Here is a 19,922-nt window from a genome sequence, read left to right as displayed (position 1 = left end):
CGATTCCACTGTGTCCTTGGAGCCTGCCAACTGTCCCCTGACATTTCTCATACCACAAACCAATGAAGGATTCAAAGGTGATTGTCGGCAGAGGGGAACTTAACCTGAGCCAAAGCAACAGCAATGGCAGCAGCACTGCAAACACAAACACTCAGCTTAAAATGAAAAGACAAACCAAGGGACTCTGGCTCCTGAGGGGTGTTTCCGGATCAGCTTGTAACTTTAAAATGGCCCCGTGTCGTAAGTGCCTGAACACTGACACTTAGGTAGGAAACATAAAGGCAGCTCTCAACCAGCATTTAAACACCACAGGACATGTAAGAAGAATGTGGGATCTTTTCAGGGACAAAGGCAAAGTGCTGTGTTTTATTGAGAATATAACATAAAAAGCAGCATTTGCACCCACACCCCGAACCCACCCCCTCACATCCCACTCCTGCCGGTAGCTTGGACCAATGTCATGGCCAGCAGGGAAGCAGGGTTCTGTCGCTCACGATCTGATGCTCTGAGGCTTAGCACGACAGAACCCAATGCAAGACACCCCATCTGTTATAGAATTCCTTCTCAGACGCACCTGCGAGTTTTGCTGCATTGTACGGGGATCAGTTACTTGGCAAGAAAGGGTTATCTCCAGATTGCTTTCATTGTCACTGCACCAGCATCCTGAGGGCTCTTTCTGTCACATTCTGGTAGAATTTTCCAATAAGTTTTGGAATGTCCTGGAGACCTTTTAAAAAAAATTTCAGAAGGTGGAGAAAGCAGGAGGCTGTTCATGAGATCTTGAATTATTTAAAAATCACAACGGAATCCTTCCAAAAGAGGAAACTACGTCAAAGTACCAAGGATGGAGATAGGCCAATATCACAAAAATATAGGGGTAAAGTTAGAAAGGCCAAGGCACAAAATGAGCTCCAACTGGCTGGAGACATAAAGGGTGACAAGAAAACATTCTAGAAAAACATTAGAAGTGAGAGGAAGCCCAAGGAAAGGGTCAGTCCGTTTTTCAGTGAAGAGGGAAACACGAAAACAGAAAATGTGGAAATAACAGGGCCTGATGAAATGCATCCCAGAATGATCAAGAAGCTGATTGAGGAGATAGCTAATGGGGGAGCTGCCAGTGGGTACTGGGCACTCAACAGGTTGTTCCCAGTGGGTGGACCAGCCCCCGATCACTCATGGAGTCCGTGCCTATTGCTGGATTTCCCAGATGAATGCTCGGTTCTTTCCCCCTTTCTATTAAAAGTTCCCTTTGTTACACACAGACTCAGGGCTTGCAGCGGAGGGAGCGTGTTGCCTCTTGGAGGCACCTGGGTTGGTGTTAAATTTTACCGCATTTGTGGCTGGGGGCTCCAGCCAGTTCTGGTCCGCACTGGACCCTGAGGGATTGACCCTGAGCCTGGCTGCTCCCGATTCCACCTGGCAGCAGGGTTCCACCTGGCCAGAAAAGCAGGGACGTGAAGAGAGAGACCAAGGGCATGGAGCTCGTTCTGTGCAAACAGGTGGGTTTTCCCAGTGAGGCGACACACAAAGCCCTGGGAAATTCTCCATGGTGCTGACTGCTCGAGGGGATGGGTCGTCTGCACTCACAAGGCTTCCGTCCCAGGGGACGCTGGGAGATATTCAGATCATTACACTGCCAGAGCCAGCACCCGCCTGCCCCAAGCAAGTGATCCCTGGAACTCTCCAGAGAGCCCGGGGAAGGGGCTACGGTGGCATAGGAAAGGCCATTCTGTGCTGTGCCCAGGATGAAGGACGCCCCTGGAGAGAGACCAAGGACGTGCCCAGATGGCTCATAACAAATTGCGGGTCTCTCACAGGGCAAAGCACCCGTACAGCAAAGCTAGAGGGGACGGTGTCGCAGGCAGGTGTAGGAGCAAACCAGAGGATCTCTTACCTCCTTGGTGCTGGTGGTGGGGACAGTCGACATGGAGAGATCGTCTGTCTGAGATTTCCAGCCGGGTGGTCGGAATCCCCTGATCCATCTCCTGTACTCCTCTCTCACCTGGGAGTCAAGGACACGGTCACTGCACTGCGTAAGGAACTCTGATGAGATCAGACATGGCCACCGTGGGGCTAGTGAAGGTGCTGGGTGGGCGCTGACGGGCCATGGGCCTTACCTGGCGATTGAGGAGACAGTGCACCAGGAAGATGAAGGCTCCCTGCAGGCTGTTGATGACGGTGAATAAATACGCCATGAGCGAGGCTGCTGGGCCGACTTGGAGAAGACCAAGGATCCATGTGCAGCCCAGAATGAAGAGCTGGGCGATGGCTTTAAAGGTCATTAGTCTGGAGAAAGGCAGAGAGAGCCGTTACAACAAACCTGTGGGGAGCATCGGGGTCAGCAGGATCTGGCCAGAGGGGGGTGGAGCTACCGGCCCTGCTTTCCTGTGTGGGACGGGGTTACTGTCAATGCGAACACAATGGGACTCGTTCCCATGGCTCCTAGATACACTGCCCCTCTCCTGCAGTCCCTCACTCCCTCTCCATGCCCAGGAACATCCAAACCAAGACACCTGACCCTCCACGACTGCTCCGATGCCTTCTCACCTGTGGCCTCTGAGGGTGGACACATCCGCATTGAGGGAGGACAGACTGCTTCTCAGGATCCACAGGGTCAGGGCAAAGAACGTCACATTTATCTGTGGGCAGCGGGAAATGTTTCCTGTGAAATGTCCCGTCCGGGGCTGGTCAGTCCAGCTCAGTCAGAGAACGATCCCAGGGGACCGAGCCGAATGCTGCAGAACTGGGATGGGACATGGCCTGGGGGAATCATCCCTCTCCTGTAAGGTCCCCGGCAGCGCTCGGTCTCTGCCTACACACGGAGCGGATGGCACAGCCAGGGCTGAGATGGATCAATGGGATCACAGAGGCCAGATTCTGCTCAGTGTTCAATATGGAGCCACTCCAATGGAGTAAATAGGGTTCACACTGGTGTAACTGAGCAGGATTTGGCTCAGAGAGTCCAGATCTTGCCTCTAGAATATTTCCTGAACTTTCCGGCTGTAAGAAATTCCTGTTCCCTCGACCCATCCTACTTCCCCACGTGCTAGGGAAGAATATTTAGGGACATCTGTTCCGCTCCCCCGCTCACACATAATCACGGTATGGTGTAGCCCTCTCCCTTCCCCATTCCTTGGGCCATTAGCTAGACTGGACCAGACTTTCTGTCTCTTGGCCAAACTCCTGCTGACGTTCGTGGCAGCTGTGCCCGAGTAAAGGCTGTGGGCTGGGGACAGGGCACAGGGACGGATCCCATGACTGGCCAAAGCGGATGAGCCAGCTGAGTCCTAACTGGGTCTTTCTTGTGTTTTATTGAAACACCTTCTCCTCCCTGCTTCCTGAAATCAGTGGGGCTGCCGAGGTGGGAGAAGGGGGCTGGGGTTCTGTGAGGTACCCACCAGGATTATGGCACAGACTGGCCCCAGGAAACTCCAGCGAAAGCCTCTGTCCAGGCTGAGCCAGCAGCTACAGGCAGGGAGGAAGAAGCGCATTACCCCTGACGTGAGAGCATAGGGGCAGGAATGTGATCACTGCCCTGCGAGCGACGGGTGTCACAGGGCATCTCCTCCCAGCCTCACGATGGATCTCAGCCAGCCTGTTTCATTGGGACCCCCTTGCAGGCCAAGAGGTTCTGCCTCCCCCAACCCCATCAACCAGATCCTCCCCCACTTTCTGTCAACCCCACCTCTCCCACCTCTTCATGGGGAGCCAAGTGGGCAGCAAATGTAAATCGGCCTCTCTGCACTGGAGCAAGCAACGTGACACTGATTTACACCAGCAGGGGGTCTAGCCTGGGGTCCCTAGAACACGCCCCACCCTCCTTTAGTGGAGTTGCTTGCTTTAGAGGGGAGACCCTCAAGGATTTGCCCACGGTACAGAGGTGCGTTTCTCCCCAGCACCACAAAGTCAGCCTGGACCTTCCAAGATTGTTCTGCAGCATCAGTGGGGCGAGGACTGGAGCTGCCTGGCATGTGGGCAACTTGGCTACTGTGCTGGGGGCGGCTTAGTGTTCCTGGGGCGGAGGGAGGTTCCAGGGGGACAGCTCCCAGGCAGGGTGAGCAGGGCAATGCAGGCTACGGACACGGAGGCCACGTCCTAGCTCCCCTTCGCGGTGGGCGCTGCACTTACTGGTCAGAAGTTCCGTAGCCTTTAGGATTCACTGCGGCAGAAATAGCCACGATCAGGGCTGGGAATCCGTAGCCAAACGGGTACATGTGTCTCTTCTTGAACCGGCTGGCACTGGTGTAATTCACCACCTTCAGGTTCCTGACTGTGAGGAAGAGGTGCAGCCCCTCCAGGAACATCCAGGTGAAGCAGGCCAGGAAGAGGTAGTGTAGGAGTCCAGCAATTACTGCACAAGCCACAGAGACACTGTAGCTGGAATGGGAACGGCTGGACATGGGGGAGACCTGCATGGGGGACACACCAGCATTCTTGTTAACACAGCTCACCAGTTACAGCGCTGCAGAGCCGGCAGGTTCCTCAGTCTAGGGGGGGGCTGCACATTGTGGATGCAGGAAGGCAGCAGAGATTATTGGTTAGAGCAGCAGAGCAGGGCTCAGGGGAGCCAGGTTCTGTTTCTGACTCTGCCGCACATCCCTCATTTTTTGAGGAATGCAGGATCTGTTGAAAAAGGGTTTATTTTCAACAGATCCATGTCTAGACTGGTGCTTTTTGTTGACAAAGCTCCATGTCAAAAAAAAAATCAGTGGCCATGTTTATGCTAATGAGGCGTGGGATATTTAAATCCCGGCTTCATTAGCAATTTCAATGTGCCTAATCTGCATCCCTCTGTCGACATAGCCTGGGAGGGGACTGATCCAATTCCTGGGGACAGTGAGACTGAGGCTCCTGTGCCCAGTGTAAAGGAGCCTCACAGGTAGTGGGAACATCCCCCCGGAATCCCGCCTGTGTCCTGCACACCCAGAACCCAGGGAGCCCCGGGGGTTCACAGCCGCACACCCCAGCGCTGCTGCGAGCGGAGGGGCCGATCGGGGGGAATGGGGCCGTACCCCCTGGCTGCTGAGGAAGAGCAGGTCGGCCAGGAAGAGGCAGAGGCAGAGCTGCAGGTGGAGGGCGGTGCTGACGTTCCAGAGGGAGCGGCACAGGAGGAAGGTGAGGATGGCGAGGAGGAGGCACAGCAGGGAGAGACTCAGGCCCATGTAGGTGAGGATGGTCAGTGGGCGACTCTCCTGTAACACAGCAAAGGAGAATCCCCATTAGCCAGCCCAGCCCTTGGGTCCCACTCAGCCTTTTCCCCACAAAGCCTCCGTCTCTCCCGGGGCAGCTTTGCCAAGCTCAGGCTGAGCGCGGAGCTCGGGGTCCAGCCCGGGGAGCCGAGTCTCAAGGGGAGATACCGTCACTGCGCTGGGAGCCATTAGGATGGCGAAGCTGGAGAGATGGTCGCAGCTGCAGGTCGTGTGGGTGCTGTTCACGTCCAGGGTGGTGCAGCCGTCTGGAGACCAGCTCCCTTTGCCAGCCTCAAACTCCCAGTAGACGCAGAGAGCCACTTCCTGCTCCTTTCTGGGCTGGAAACACGACAGAACCCTCCTTACGGGAGCACAGACAGTGGTTTCTGTGATCACGTGTCTCATACCCGGGCCACCGTCAGCTCCACGGCTCTCCCCACACGGCCCCCAGTACCTCCTGTGCCCCTTGCAGTGACCGGGGAAAGAGAATGCGGCTCCTGCCACTCCCAGAGCACAGGCCCTGCTCCAGGAGCCAAAGGGAAATCCTTGCCAGCCGTGAGCTGTGGAAGGCGTGTGGCACAAGGCTGAGCAGCCCTGGCTGCACCCAGCAGAGGGCGGTGCGGCGCGCACACGAGCGACTTACCACTTCACTGCCATGCCGAAGAGTTTCACCCCACTGCCCTGAGCCCACTGGCTCTAGAAAGAGGCTTTATTCCGCCTCAGGGTGAGCCAAGCGGTGCGGTTCCCCCAGGGCACTTTGCACGGCCACCGTGCGACCCCTGGTATCCTCCTCCAGTCAAACAGCTCCAGCCCCTCAGGAATAAGGAGGCCTCAGTTTCTCCAGCCATTGGGAGGCAGAAAGGCAGCACCATCCCAATGCCCGGCAGGAGATGGAGCCTTCTCTATGCCCCTGTGGAGGCCCCGACATGGAGCAGAGCGAGGGGATTTCCCTCCACGCACCTGTTGATGGCGCAGGGTGAAGTTTGCAGGTCTGGAGAGGCAAATGGGTCCCCCGTCTCCGACAGCTCCGCTCACCACCCTGGAGCCGAGGTGACTCTTCTCCAGCATCCCCCCAGCCCACAGACTGCCTGAGCTGGGAAGTCTCGCATTGATGGTGGAGTGCAGGGAGGAGTAGGCAATAAGAGCAGCAGCCCCCAAGCCTGCTGGGAGAGGAGACAATCTCATGCTGTGGGGATGACCCAGGCAGGTGCCCAAGGGTCACAGGGAGTCTGAGGCAGAGCTGGGAATGGAACCCAGGAGCCCTGGTCACAACTCGTTCAGTTTAGCCACTGGACCACACTACCTCCTCCCTCAGAGCCCCCAGGAATGCCCCGGGCTGGCAGTGTGTTGCTGCAGGAAGCCGAGATGAAGATGTGGTTTTTCTCAGCAGGACCCAGAGAGAGGCTGGCCAGAGACGAGTATCCCATGGGGCTGGAGGATTAGAAGTGCTGAAAATGGAGCTGAGGGTACCTGTTACCCCACCAACCCGCATTCCTATATGAGGGTCTAGCTAGGCTGGGGTCTAGCTAGGATTCATACCAGAGACCCTCCCCTGAGCCATCTCCCTTCTGTGCCCCCCGCCCCTTGGGCTCCACATGGGACACCCAGGAACGCAGGCTCACTCCATGCCACTCTAGGTGAAAGTCAGCGTTGACACAAATGGAGTAAAAATTGTAAATGAACCAAACTGTTCCTTAGAATTGTTATTGTTACTCATTCCATGCTCTAATAACAGGAATACAGCAGCAGGGATGTTTTACCAGGCACCTGACCAAGATAGGGACAAATATCAGAGGGGCAGCCGTGTTAGTCTGAATCTGCAAAAGCAACGAGGAGTCCTGTGGCACCTTATAGACTAACTGAAGTGTAGGAGCATAAGCTTTCGTGGGCAAAGACCCACTTCGTCAGATGCATCTGACGAAGTGGGTCTTTGCCCACGAAAGCTTATGCTCCTACACTTCAGTTAGTCTATAAGGCTGTGTCTACACTACATGCCTCTGTCGGCAGAGGCATGTAGATTAGGGTTGTAGGCAAAGGTAAATGAAGCCGCGATTTAAATGATCGCGGCTTCATTTACATTTACATGGCTGCCACGCTGAACTGACAAACAGCTGATCAGTTCAGCTCGCTGCTCGCTGTCGGCTCGCTGCTAGTCTGGACGTTCCCCCTGTCGACATCAAAGCCCTTTGTCGGCAGTCCCGTTATTCCTCGTGGAATGAGGTTTACCGGGGCTGCCGACAAAGGGCTTTGATGTCGACAGGGGGAACGTCCAGACTAGCAGCGAGCCGACAAACAGCTGATCAGCTGTTTGTCGGCTAAGCGCGGCAGCCATGTAAATGTAAATGAAGCCGCAATCATTCAAATCGCAGCTTCATTTACCTTTGCTGAATAAACAAATCTACATGCCTCTGCCGACAGAGGCATGTAGTGTAGACGTACCCTATGGTGCCACAGGACTCCTCATCGCTTTTGAAGATAGGGAAAGTGACTAGGAACTGCTGGAGGAGATGAAAGAGGCTATTAAAATACAAAACTCAGTAATCACGGAGGATTTCAGTGACCCCATACTGACTGGGTAAATGTCACCTCAGGATGGGCTGCAGAGATAAAGTTTCTTGAGTCCTTAAATCAGGGCCACTCAACATGCGGCCCACAGAACGCAGTGCGGTTTGGGTTTACGTGGGGCTCAACATGCGGCCCGCAGGTGGGAGCCAAAACAAAAAAGTAGCCAATAGAATGCTCTTCTGTTGACGTGCGTTTTAGTAGTTACATTCCTGAGCTGCCGTTGCTCATTAAAAGTGCTGTCAGATGGGTGGAAACTGGGTAAATATTGCATTTTATTAATATCAGCAGAACTGACTGAAATGGGGCCAGGGTGTCACATCTTAATTTTTCTATTCGTGCCCCTCTGTTTCAAATGAGCTATTCGCCAATGTTTGAATATTCCTTGCATGTATATGCAACCACACTTAAGTTTTGTCCCTCGGCATGTGCTGTGAGTATCACTGTGGCCCCTGGGGCTTCCAAAGCTGAGTAGCCCTGCCTTAAATGTCTTCTTCTTCTGACAGCTGTTCTGGAATCCACAAGGGGAGAGACAATTCCTGATTTAGTCCCAAGTGGCGCGCACGATCTGGTCCAAGAGGTGACTAGAGGTGGACCGCGTGGAAATAGTGACCACACTGACAGAAGTAAGATAAGGTCATTGCAGAGATACTAAATGAATCCTTTGCATCACTCTTTATGGCTGAGGATGGGAGGGAGATTCCCAAACCTGAGCCATTCTTTGTAGGTGACAAATCTGACAAATAGTCCCAGATTGAGGTGTCATTAGAGGAGGTTTTGGAAGAAATTGATAAAGAGGAACAAACACCGAGACTATTTGGAATTCACCCAATTCTGAAAGAATTTAAATGTGAAATTACAGAACTGTTAATTGTGATTTGTAACCTGCCCTTTAAATCACCTTGGGCTCATCTACATTGGCCCCTTTTCCGGAAGGGGCATGTTAATTTCAGAGGTCGTAATAGGGAAATCCGCGGGGGATTTAAATATCCCCCGCGGCATTTAAATAAAAATGTCCGCCGCTTTTTTCCGGCTTTTAGAAAAGCCGGAAAAGAGCGTCTACACTGGCCCCGATCCTCCAGAAAAAAAGCCCTTTTCTGGAGGATCTTATTCAAATCTTATTTAAATCCCCCGCGGATTTCCCTATTACGACCTCTGAAATTAACATGCCCCTTCCAGAAAAGGGGCCAATGTAGACGTAGCCCTTCTGTACTAATTACAGGAAGATAGCTAATATTTAAAAAGGGCTCTAGAAGTGATCCTCACAATTACAGACCAGGAAGTCTAACGTCAGAAAAGGGGAAAGTAGTTGAAACTATAATAGAGAACAGAATTGTCACAGACATCGATGAACAGAATTTCCTGGGGAAAGACAAAATGATTTCTACTAATCTACCAGAGTTCTTTGAGGGGGTCAACAAGCATGTGGACCAAAGGATCCAATACCTATAGGCTACGACTACACTGGCATGATTTTCCGGAAATGCTTTTAACAGAAAAGTTTTCCAAGTCTAGACTGGTAGGACGCTTTTCCAGAAAAGCACTTTTTCCAGAAAAGCATCTGTGGCCAATCTAGACCTGCTTTTCTGCAAAAAAGCCCCGATCGTCATTTTCGAGATCGGGGCTTTTTTTCGGAAAACACTACTGTGCTGTCTACACTGGAACAGTTTTCCGGAAAAAGACTTTTTCCTAAACGGGACCAGCATAGTTTTCCCGGAAAAGCACTGATGATTTTACATTAGATCGTCAGTGCTTTTCCGGAAATTCAAGCGGCTACTGTAGACAGCTGGCAAGTTTTCTGGAAAAGCGGCTGATTTTCCGGAATAACTTGCCAGTGTAGACACAGCCATATTGTACTTAGATTTCCAGAAAGCCTTTGACAGGGTCCTTCATCAAAGGCTCTTAAGTAAAGTAAGTTGTCACGGGATAAGGGGGAAGGTCTTCTCAGGAATTGATAACTGGTTCTAAGACAGGAAACAAAGAGTAGGAATAAATGGTTAGTTCTCAGAATAGAGAGAAGTAACTGGTGGTGTCCCACATGGCCCTGCACTGGGACCAGTCCTATTCAACATATTTGTAAATGATCTGGAGAAAGGGGTAAACAATGAGGTGACAAAATTTGCAGATGACACTAAACTGCTCAAGAAAGTGAATTCCAAAGCAGACTGTGAAGAGCTTCAAATGGATCTCACACAAGTAGATGACTGGGAAAGAAAATGGCAAATGAATTTTAAAGTTTATAAATGCAAAGTAATGCAGATCGGAAAACATAATCCCAACTATACGTACAAAATGATGGGGATTAAATTAATAATTGCAACTCAAGAATGCTGCCAAATGAAGAGAGATTGAAAAGACTGAGAGTTTTCATCTTAAAAAAAAATGAAACAAAGGGGGATATGAGAGACGTCTATAAAACCATGACTGGGGTGGAGAAAGTGAATAAAGAAAAGTTGTAAGAACTAGGGGTCACCAAATGAAATTAATTAGGTAGCAGGTAGAAAAGAAAAGAAAAGAAAAGAAAAGAAAAGAAAAGAAAAGAAAAGAAAAGAGGGTGTCCCTGGCCTCTGTTTGTCAGAGGTTGGGAATAGGTGACACAGGAGGGATCACTTGATGGTTCCCTGTTCTATTCATTCCCTCTGGAGCACCTGGCATTGGCCACTGTGCAGACTGGACCCCGGGCTGGATGAGCCTATGGTCTGACCCAGTCTGACCGCTCTGCTGTTCTGTTTATGTTCTTATGCCCCACTACCTGAGATGCACAAGCCAGCAAGGAGCACTCCAGTGCCAGACACAGAGACCAATGCCTGGACTGGGGACCAATGAGGAGGGAGGGTACGTCTACACTACAGCGCTAGTTCGAACTAACTTAGTTCGAATTAGTTAATTCGAACTAAGCTAGTTCGAACTAACGCATCTAGAACTAAAAACTAGTTCGAACTAGCGTTTTGCTAGTTCGAACTAGTAAGTCCACATTGAGTGGACTCTGAACAGGGCTTAAGGATGGCCGGAAGCAGTGCCGGCAGGGCATAAAAGGAGGACTTAGAGCATGGAGATGCTGTCTCAGGCTAGCCGAGGGCTGCGCTTAAAGGGTCCCGACCCCCACCCCGGACACACAGTTCTAAGGGGTGCCCCGCTTGCAAAGAAGTTCTGGCTTGGAGTGCCCTGAGTGCCCACACTGGGCACATCACACCACTCGGCCATCAGCCCGGCTGCACTTGCCGCAGGCTGCCATCTGGGGAGAGGGAGTAATTGGGGGGCTGCAGGAGAGCTTCCACCCCCAGAAGCCCGCAGAGCCAGCCCAGTCCTCCCCATCGGGGGCTCGTACCCCATTCCTCCCTCACCTCCTTCCACTTACCCTTCCCTAGCCCCCCTTCTTATTGATGTACAAAATAAAGATAACGTTTCTTCCAACATTGACTCTGTCTTTATTGAAAAAAACTGGGGGAGACTGGGAAAAGGAGGTGGGAGAGGGGAAGAGAAAGGCTGGGAGAGGGGAGGGCAACTAACATGATCAGGGGTTGGGAACAGGTCCCAGATGAAGAAAGGCTACAGAGACTGGGACTGTTCAGCTTAGAAAAGAGGAGACGGAGGGGGGACAGGATAGAGGTCTCTAAAAGCAGGGATTGGGTGGAGAGGGTGCATTCAGAAAAGTTCTTCCTGAGTTCCCATAAAGAAGGACTAGAGGACACCAAAGGAAAGGAATGGGTAGCAGGCTTCAAACTAGTAAGAGAAAGTTGTTCTTGACAAAGCAAATAGTTAACCTGTGGAACTCCTTGCTGCAGGAGGCTGTGAAGGCTAGAACTAGAACAGAGTTTAAAGGGAAGTGAGATAAAGTGATGGAGGTTGGGTCCATGGAGTCCTATTAGCCAGAGGGTAGGAGTGGTGTCCCTGCCCAAAGTTTGTGGAAGGCTGGAGAGGGATGGCACGAGACAAATGGCTTGGTCATTGTCTTCGGTCCATCCCCTCCAGGGTCCCTAGGGTTGGCCGCTGTTGGCAGACAGGCTACTGGGCTAGATGGACCTTTGGTCTGACCCAGTACGGCCATTGTAAGCTCAGGGCTCAGTGTCGGGGGTCTCAGTGGACCCCCTTGATTTTCATGCACACCTGGTCCTGGGTGGCTAGGCTGGCAGCTCTCCTGCCCTAGACGGCCACTTTCCTGTGCCTAGTGCGGAGATCGTGGACGAGGTCCACGATGTCCGCACTAGCCCAGGAAGGTGCCCGCCTCTTGCGGTCCAGGGCAAGCTCCCGGGAGCCGCCAGCCTGGTCCCGGCAAGAGGGGGTGGGCTGGGGGGCATCGGGTGGGTGGCTCTGTGCCGTGCCAGGTGCAGGGTCTGCTAGCTGGGTGCTGGCAGGCTTGCACCTGGCACGGGCACCGTAGCCAGCCCGTGCCCCTTTAAGGGGTCCGGGACCGGGAGGGGGGCATAGAGTTTCCCTGGTGTTGGCCAGAGTGGCCACCAGGGAAACCTGGGGAGGGCTAGCCTCCCACTAGTTCGAACTAAAGGGCTACACAGCCCTTAGTTCGAACTAGCTAGTTCGAACTAGGCGTTAGTCCTCGTAAAATGAGGTTTACCTAGTTCGAACTAAGCGCTCCGCTAGTTCGATTCAAATTCGAACTAGCGGAGCGCTAGTGTAGCACCTATTAAAGTTAGTTCGAACTAACTTTGTAGTGTAGACATACCCGGAGGGAGGAATGGGGGATTCTTGGTGTGCATTGGGCTGCAGTTTGAGCCCTGGGTGTCTCCATCCCTGGTACCTTGCGTGGCTGCGTGGGTGACCGTAGTGCAGTGCACTTCCATCGTCTCCCCGTCAGCGCTCAGCTGGAAGGCCTCACTGTGCTGGCTGCAGTTCCCTGTGATCACCCGCGTCTCGATAGCTGGAAGAGACCAGGGTGGGGTGAATGACAGAGCCCCTCGCTGTGAAACCCCTTCCCTGAGAATCCGTCTTTCCTGGGCCAGATCCACACACCCCCTACTCCACTAGGACCAGGGGGGTTCACAGGTATTGCATGCTTCGGGGAAGATTAGAGCCCTCCAAGTTCCATTGATCACCCCCCCCATATCCCATTACCCTACTCTGCCTGCATCTGCCTGGGGCTTCTTCCTCCCGAGCAGGGGGAGTTGTGGGTGTGAGGGGAGGTGCCTGGCTCAGCATGTCAGCCCCTGGCAGTAGGATGCCAAATGCTGCATAGATACCCTTCTCGGGCATTGCTCTTGCTCCCAGCTGCACAGGCGGGGCCGGGTTCTCTGTCCTGGCCAGGGGCCGTGCTGTCCTGGGTCTGTACTGAACACAGGCGCCCACCCACAAAGCTACATCGGTTCCTACCTTCCCGGGGATTTGGGATACTGGGTATATCCCCGAAGCTCACAGCAGCCAGCAGGGGGCGCTGAGAGCCACACGTCCCCTCTCACCCATAGACTTTGAGCTCATGTTCTGTGTCGCCTGCCCGAGAGACTGGAGCGCAGCGGCCAGCACGACCCGTTCCACGCTCTGCAGCAGGACGGTCACTGCCGACGCCACCTCCCCCTCACCAATGCTGGACCCGAGGGAGGTGCGGTTCAGGAAGGAGTTGAAAGAGCGAGTCATTTCCTGGGGACAGGAAAGAAAAGGACTTGGGAGTGAGGAGTGCGAGGGTTCAGGTGCCACGTCCCGTGGGCTCCCAGGGGCATCGGATGTCACAGCCTGTCCCAGCTCAGGGGCTGCAGAGCTCTCAGAGGGGGAGCCCTTTACAAAGGGGCACCTGGAGGCTGATTTGGGGCCCCACTAGGGCCTGCAGCCAAATGGGACTAGAACCCTTGGTCATTCCTTCTTCAGCCCCGCTCCCCCACCCTCCATGCCCGGGCACAACATTGGCACAAGCCCCCTGCTGCCTGGGTCGTCCCTACGCTGCACCCTGCAGCTGCCCAGAAATTGACAGCAGAGCGAGAATAGGGCCCAGATCCTGGTGCCTGAAATCCCAGGCCACTGACTGATGGGCTGAAGGGGAATCCCCACTGTCGGTTAGCAGTATAGCACCTCTGATGCACAACAGCAGCACCGCACACTGGAAGGTTTATGTGGGTGGATAAACACAAATGTGAACTCACATCACAAAATAAGTAACACACAGTCACGTGACTAGAGCGTATGCACAGGCACAGGCCAGCGTGCACACAGCACAAAGCGCACACATGCACACACACACCACTAGAGGGCACGCGTACATGCATGCATAAGCACACACCGCACTAGAAGGCTTGTACATTAGGAACATCAACACGTAGTCAACTACACAATAAGGCTACGTCTACATTGGCACCCCTTTCGGAAAAGGGATGCTAATGTAGCACTTTGGAATAGGCAAATCCGCAGGGGTGCCAATGTAGACACAGCCTAAATCTATAAGCATGGGTTTATCACTTAATCCTACTGACTACAGCCTCAGTCTGCCTCCCCCCCTCCGCTGCTTCTGTATCAGGCAGTAGTGCAGCGGTTGGGGGGGCGGCTTTTAAACCGGCCCTCCATGTGTGCAGGCGCCTGTGAAGCCGCGGTGGGGGCAGGAGGAAGCTGACACTTGGAAGCAGCAGGCTTTGAAGCTGGCTCCCTGCAAGAACCGGCTCCTGCGGAGTCGCCTGGTCCCTGCTCCGCTGAATCTTATTCAGAGGCCGTGTGCGGGGGGGAGGAGGGGCAGGCACCCGCCGGCTCCCACCTGCCCCCTTGCCAAAATGTCAAGGGATTACACATTTACACAAATACCTGATAGTTAACGTTCCTAATGTATATGAGTGCACACACACACACACACACACACACACACAGCACTAGAGGGCATGAACACACACACACACACACAGCACTAGAGGGCATGAACACACACACACACACACACACACACACAGCAGTAGAGGGCATGTGCTCCCCCCAGCAGGAGAGGGCGCAGATCTGTTCTGAAGAGTGTCTCAGTGTCTCCCTCACCCCCAGGAACCCCCTAAACCAGCCCAGCACCACGCAGGGCTCCGGGGAGCACACAGGGGCACTAGCCGGCAGAGCGTAGCCAAGGGGCGGAGTCTCTCACCTCCAGGGATAATGCGACATTTCCCTCTCCACACTCAGTCTTCAAAATTCTTAATGTCGAATTGAGGAAAGAGCAGAATCCGCTGTTGCTGCCACGCAGCTCTCCCTGCGGAGAGACCCAGGCAGAGGGTGAGTTCCGCGCTGGAGGGGACCCACACTGCAGTTTGGCTCGTGCAGGGGCCTGAGTCTGTCACCACAGTTGTGTGACTAAAGTTTTGCTCTCAGACTCACGTGCCATGGTGCTGTTCCCACAGCTTGAGGCTGATGCAGAGAAAGAGAAAGTTTCTGGGAGCAGCTGGGATACATCAGGGCTCAGCATTGCAGAAAGCAGCCAGAGACCGACACCCTGGCACCTGCCTTGTGCAGATGACGTAGTGCTCCCAGGGGAGAGGAAAGAGGAAGTGAATGAAGATTTAGAGACACATGGAGGTGAGTATGTGAAAGAAAAGGCATGAAAATCGGCAGACAAAATCACACGTACATGCTCTGCGGATTCCATGCTCTTTTGCAGGAAAACATCAGGACTGTACATTTGGGGCCTGTCACTAGCAAAGCTACAGATATTTTAGAAGAGGCTAGAGCAAGGGCTTATATTTGAAAACACTTTAAGGTGATAAGTAACAGCATGAATTTATCAAAAACAAGTTGTGTCAAGCCGACCTGATAGCTTTTGTCGATAGGATATAACAAGCCTTGTGGATGGGGGAAAGCAGTACACGCGGTGTATCTTGACTTTAGTAAGGCTTTTCATATTGTCTCCTGGGACCTTCTCATAAACAAGTGTAACCCCCAAGGAGATTGCTTGGATTCCCGGGGCTTTGTCTGCTGGCAGCTCAGGGAGAGGCACTCTGAGTTTGCCTTGGCTCCCCCTCCCTACCAGGGCCAGAGTCTGCCCGGCAACCCATGGGGAGTGAGATGCCCCTCCCAGGGGGAAGGAGAGACCATTGTTGAGGGGAGTCTGGAGCCAGCCAGGAAAAGGGGAGGACTGAGTGTGTGGGAGCTAGTAAGCCCCAGGCCTGCATGCAGGGTTCCCCCTGAGAGCTAGCCTCTAGGGACCTGAAGGCAGGATCCCTCAGCTGGGTTTATGTCTCCACTGTTGATTCCCAGTTGTGGAGTTTGCTGGGAGGCTTCCCCAGCCAGGCTGAGTAGGCTCCAGCTCCCTGGGTGAGGGAGTCACTGCATGGTCAGCTGGGCTCTAGCAGCAAGTTCAGGGCTGCTGCCTGCTGTGTGGGTCTGGAGGCTGGGCTGGGAGGCTATAGTTTTGAATTTTGGTGCAGTTGTGTGGTCTGCATCTTGAGCCCTGCACCCCTTCACGGTGAGGGGAAATTCTGGGACCGAAGCAGCCTGGTTCCTGCTTGAAGAGGACCCCTGTGAGAAGAGAGCAGCCCCTTTGCAGAGACTGAGTCATCTCTCAACCTGAGGCTCATTCATGGAGTGTGTGAGTGCACCAATTTTTAGTTAGTAAGTCAGGGAATTTGTTTGGGGATTTTATTTCCTGCAGCCTATTAAACTGTGGAGGGATTTGCTGCCTTCTCCCATTTGTGAGTCCTTTGGGCTGTACTGGACCCAGTCAGCCCCACTGCTAAACCTCTGCAGAGAAGGATTGTGTGGTCAACAGTCATCAAGGGCCCCAACAAAGTACGCGTACCAACGGGACACTAACTTCACAGTTGCAGGGCACCGGTGACCCTAAAAATAATGTTTTACCCTGTTCTGTTATAATTATCTCCTGTTTAATATAATTGTGTTTATTATAGTGTATGTGTTTGTGTTATTTTCTGGGAGTCTCCAACTATCTGGCGAATACGTGGGGATTATCCTGGGCTAGAATTTTCCTCCCAAGCTGCCCTGGCAACCCTGCTAGGAAGGAGTGAGGGGGGTGGAGGCACCGCCAAGTACATCAATCAGAAAGAATAAAATTGAGTAGGTGGCGGGATCCAGAAGAACCCAGACCTATCCATCCGAACCTGAAAGGAGATTGGCTCTAAAAGAAGGTAACCAGGTGGAGAGGGGGCGCTACACAAACTAATGAAATTAAACTTCGATGGAGCTACTAGAAGGTGGGTGCATAACTGGCTGGATAAGTGTTCCAGAGTGTAGCTAGCAGGGGTCCAGAGTCAAGCTGGAAGGGCATATTGAGTTAGGTCGGTAGGGATCAGTTCTGGGACCAGTTCTGATCAGTATCTTCATTTCTCTGGGAATTTCCATAGTGGTGGGCCAAAACACAGGGCAGAATCCCCGACAAATGGATTCAAACGTACCCATTTGTCAGGAAGGGGTACTGTAGAAAGGGATCTAGGGTCATAGTGGACCACAAGCTACATATGAGCTACCAATGTAAAGCTGTGTCTAGACTACAGGGTTTTTTCGAAAAAAAAAAAGTGGCCTTTTTTCAGAAAAACTTCCCCTGAGTCTAGACTGCTGCCGCCTTATTTCGAAGGTAAATAGAAAGAACGCAGCAGTTTTTTCGACCAGAGAAAACCTCGTTTTATGAGGAATAACTCCTTTTTTCGAAAGTGCTCTTCGGAAAAAAGGCGCTGTGTAATGCAAACTGTGCTTGCAAAATGCAGACTGCCTGGGCGCTCTCTTTTGGAAAAGCAGAAGTACTGGTTGTAGTGTAGAAGCTCTTTTTCGAAAGAGGCTTGCAGTTTAGATGTAGCCTAACACTCAGGGAAAGCTGAGATAATACCTAGTGTTGCTATGGTTGGGGGGACTGGACTACCAACAGCAAAGGTATTTCTCTGGGAATTTCCATAGCGGTGGGGCAAAACACAGGGCAGAATCCCCAACAAATGGGTTCAAACGTACCTGTGGAGAGCGACTCCTGCACGTCTCTGTTATTCCCTCGAACTTGGTGCTGCAGTTCATGGGCACTTGGAGCAAGGGGGAGGGAGGAGCAGACGTTAGAACTTTCCCTTCACATTTTCATATCAAATCTCTCCTGCCTGGGGAGAAATCCCCGTCTGCTCCCAGTCAATAGTTTCACATGCAGCTGCTACAAACCTCCCTCCCTCCCTCCCTCCCTCTCCTCTCACTCTGCCTCTCCCCTGCATTCACACTGACTTTGAGGCGTCCATGGGTGGGATGGGATGATGGGACTCCCTGTGATGGCAGGTGGTGCAGTCAAAGGCCGGATTCCCAGCGACACTGAGCCCCTGTGGGGCCGCTCTGGCAGTTTCACAGCCTCTGACAGCCCCCTTTCCAATCCTGTGCAGAGGCCCCCCAAGACAGCCTAGAACTAGTGTAAGGGCCTTGCCCCCTAACTCATTGCACGGGGTGGATGGGGGCATGGCCACACCCCCTCTACGGTGGCTCGTCTCTGCTGCTGGAGTCCATGGGGGTGGATCAGGGGAGGGTGACCAAGTGTCTGGTTGGACGGGGCCGGTGAGTGGTCCTGGCACCACCCTAAGACTACTGGACTCTGATACGAACACGCCAAACGTGGTTGCAATCACTGTTCTGTGTCTGCACTAAACCTTGTGCAACGGGGCCAAGTGAGGGGTCTGTGGAAAGCTCGTGAGTCGCTGGCTCTGTTCATACTGCTCTGGGCAGGTACCAATTTTGTACATGCGGTGAGGAGCTGTGTTTGCTTCTGTGGGATTATCAACAGGCCTCGCCCACCTGTAGCAGGGAGGAGGGCGGGGAGGGGTTGCCCTCACGTGACTAGCAGCACTTCTCTGACAATGCACCTCGAATGGGGCAGCCCACAGGTGAGGAACTTTGCTGTGACCATGCAGATCAGCAGGTCAGCGACGGCTGCTACGGACTGAGTCCCTCACGGACAGGTGACCTGCTCATGTGACACATTCCAATTGGGGAGGTGCTTTCAAACGGGGAGAACAATGGAATTCCCTCCACAGGGCAGGGTTTAAAAGGGCCCAAGAGATTCCTCCGTTTGTCTTCATCCAGCTCATCACTTCTGAAGAATCTTAGCTATGAACTGGATCGATGACCGATCCCGAGGGCGTGTTCCGGATACTTATCAAACTGCAGATCAATCCACCTCTGCTACCAGCCTGCGCCAGGAACGGTGCGTTTGGGGGGTGTAATTTGATTCCTTCAACAATAGTACTCTCAAGCTTTTCTCTCTCTGGGTATGTCTCCACTGCCACCTTAGTTCGAACTAGGGTGGCTAATGTAGGCATTCGAACTTGCAAAATAAATAAATATCCCAGGCTTCATTTGCATGTTCCCTGGCGGGCGCCATTTTTAAACTACCTGCCCGCGGCTACACACGGCACGGATTAGGTAGTTCAAATTAAACTCCTAATTCAAACTAACGTTATTCCTCCTGCTGCCTCAGCATGGGGGTCCTTCAGGCTTGAGCTGTAAGTTGCCCAGTCTCAAAGCAATTTGCCCTAATTGGACCCTGTCACTGGTGCCACCAGAGACCCGCGACCTCGCGCGCCCTGTGCCTGGGCAGGGGCCAGCACGTCCAGCTCCTACGTGGGGTCACTGGGCCGGTCTCGCTGCCCAGACCCCATTGGCCGCTTCGCCAGTGGGCAAGAGCAGCCTGTGGAGCCTCCTAACGCGCCTGCTGGTAACTACCAGGGTGCAGCGCGGGGCCAGGTTAGGCAGGGGCCTGGCTTAGCCTCACTGCACATCCAGCAAGTAGCCCCTTGAGATACGCCTGCCCCTGAACTCTGAGCCCAGCGCCTGTCCCAACCCTGAACCCCTAAACCCAGAGCCCCTCCCGCACCCCAAACTCCTCATCCCCCGCCCCTCCCCAGAGCCAGCATCTCCGTCCAGATCCCTCACCCCTCCCACATCCCAACCCCCCCCCCACTCCAACCTGCAGCCCCCTCCTGCATTGCAAATCCCTCGGCCTGGAGCCGCCTCCTGCACCTCAAACCGCCTAATCCCAGCCCTACCCCAGAGTCTGCAGGGCCAACCAGAGCCCTCGGCCCCTCCTGAATCCAAACTGGTGGCAGTGAGTATGGGGCAAAACGAGCCACCAAGGGAGGGAATGAAGTGAGAGGGGGATGGGGCCTTGGGTTGATGAAAGTTGGTGACTCTGATCAGGCCGTGGCTGGGGCATCTGGTGCTGCGCCTGCTCCCTGCTCCCCAGGCCCACAGGGAGCAGCGCATGCTGGGCTGTATCTGTGGTCCATACAGGCC

General features: G+C 53.4%; 1 protein-coding gene across 1 annotated transcript in view; it reads right to left on the bottom strand.

Annotated features, from left to right (window-relative positions):
• Positions 1-14: 14 nt before the first annotated feature.
• LOC102454223 (adhesion G protein-coupled receptor E3-like) overlaps positions 15-19,922 on the bottom strand; it is a 145,982-nt gene continuing 126,074 nt past the window's right edge. The window contains exons 15-27 of the mRNA XM_075902415.1: positions 17,613-17,677; positions 14,806-14,910; positions 13,163-13,340; positions 12,508-12,627; positions 6,150-6,352; positions 5,358-5,528; positions 5,013-5,192; positions 4,129-4,409; positions 3,399-3,465; positions 2,548-2,639; positions 2,118-2,286; positions 1,895-2,002; positions 15-727 (exon numbers count right to left, since the gene is read on the bottom strand). Of these exons, the coding sequence (XP_075758530.1) occupies positions 680-727; positions 1,895-2,002; positions 2,118-2,286; positions 2,548-2,639; positions 3,399-3,465; positions 4,129-4,409; positions 5,013-5,192; positions 5,358-5,528; positions 6,150-6,352; positions 12,508-12,627; positions 13,163-13,340; positions 14,806-14,910; positions 17,613-17,677 (1,787 nt within the window). The 3' untranslated portion in view covers positions 15-679. The remainder of the gene's footprint in view (positions 728-1,894; positions 2,003-2,117; positions 2,287-2,547; positions 2,640-3,398; positions 3,466-4,128; positions 4,410-5,012; positions 5,193-5,357; positions 5,529-6,149; positions 6,353-12,507; positions 12,628-13,162; positions 13,341-14,805; positions 14,911-17,612; positions 17,678-19,922) is intronic.

This window comes from Pelodiscus sinensis, chromosome 19 (assembly GCF_049634645.1).
Source record: "Pelodiscus sinensis isolate JC-2024 chromosome 19, ASM4963464v1, whole genome shotgun sequence".
In the NCBI taxonomy this organism is placed as follows: Eukaryota; Metazoa; Chordata; order Testudines; family Trionychidae; genus Pelodiscus; species Pelodiscus sinensis.
The sequence above is the reverse complement of the archived record's forward strand: the minus strand, read 5'-3'. Positions and strand labels throughout refer to the sequence as shown.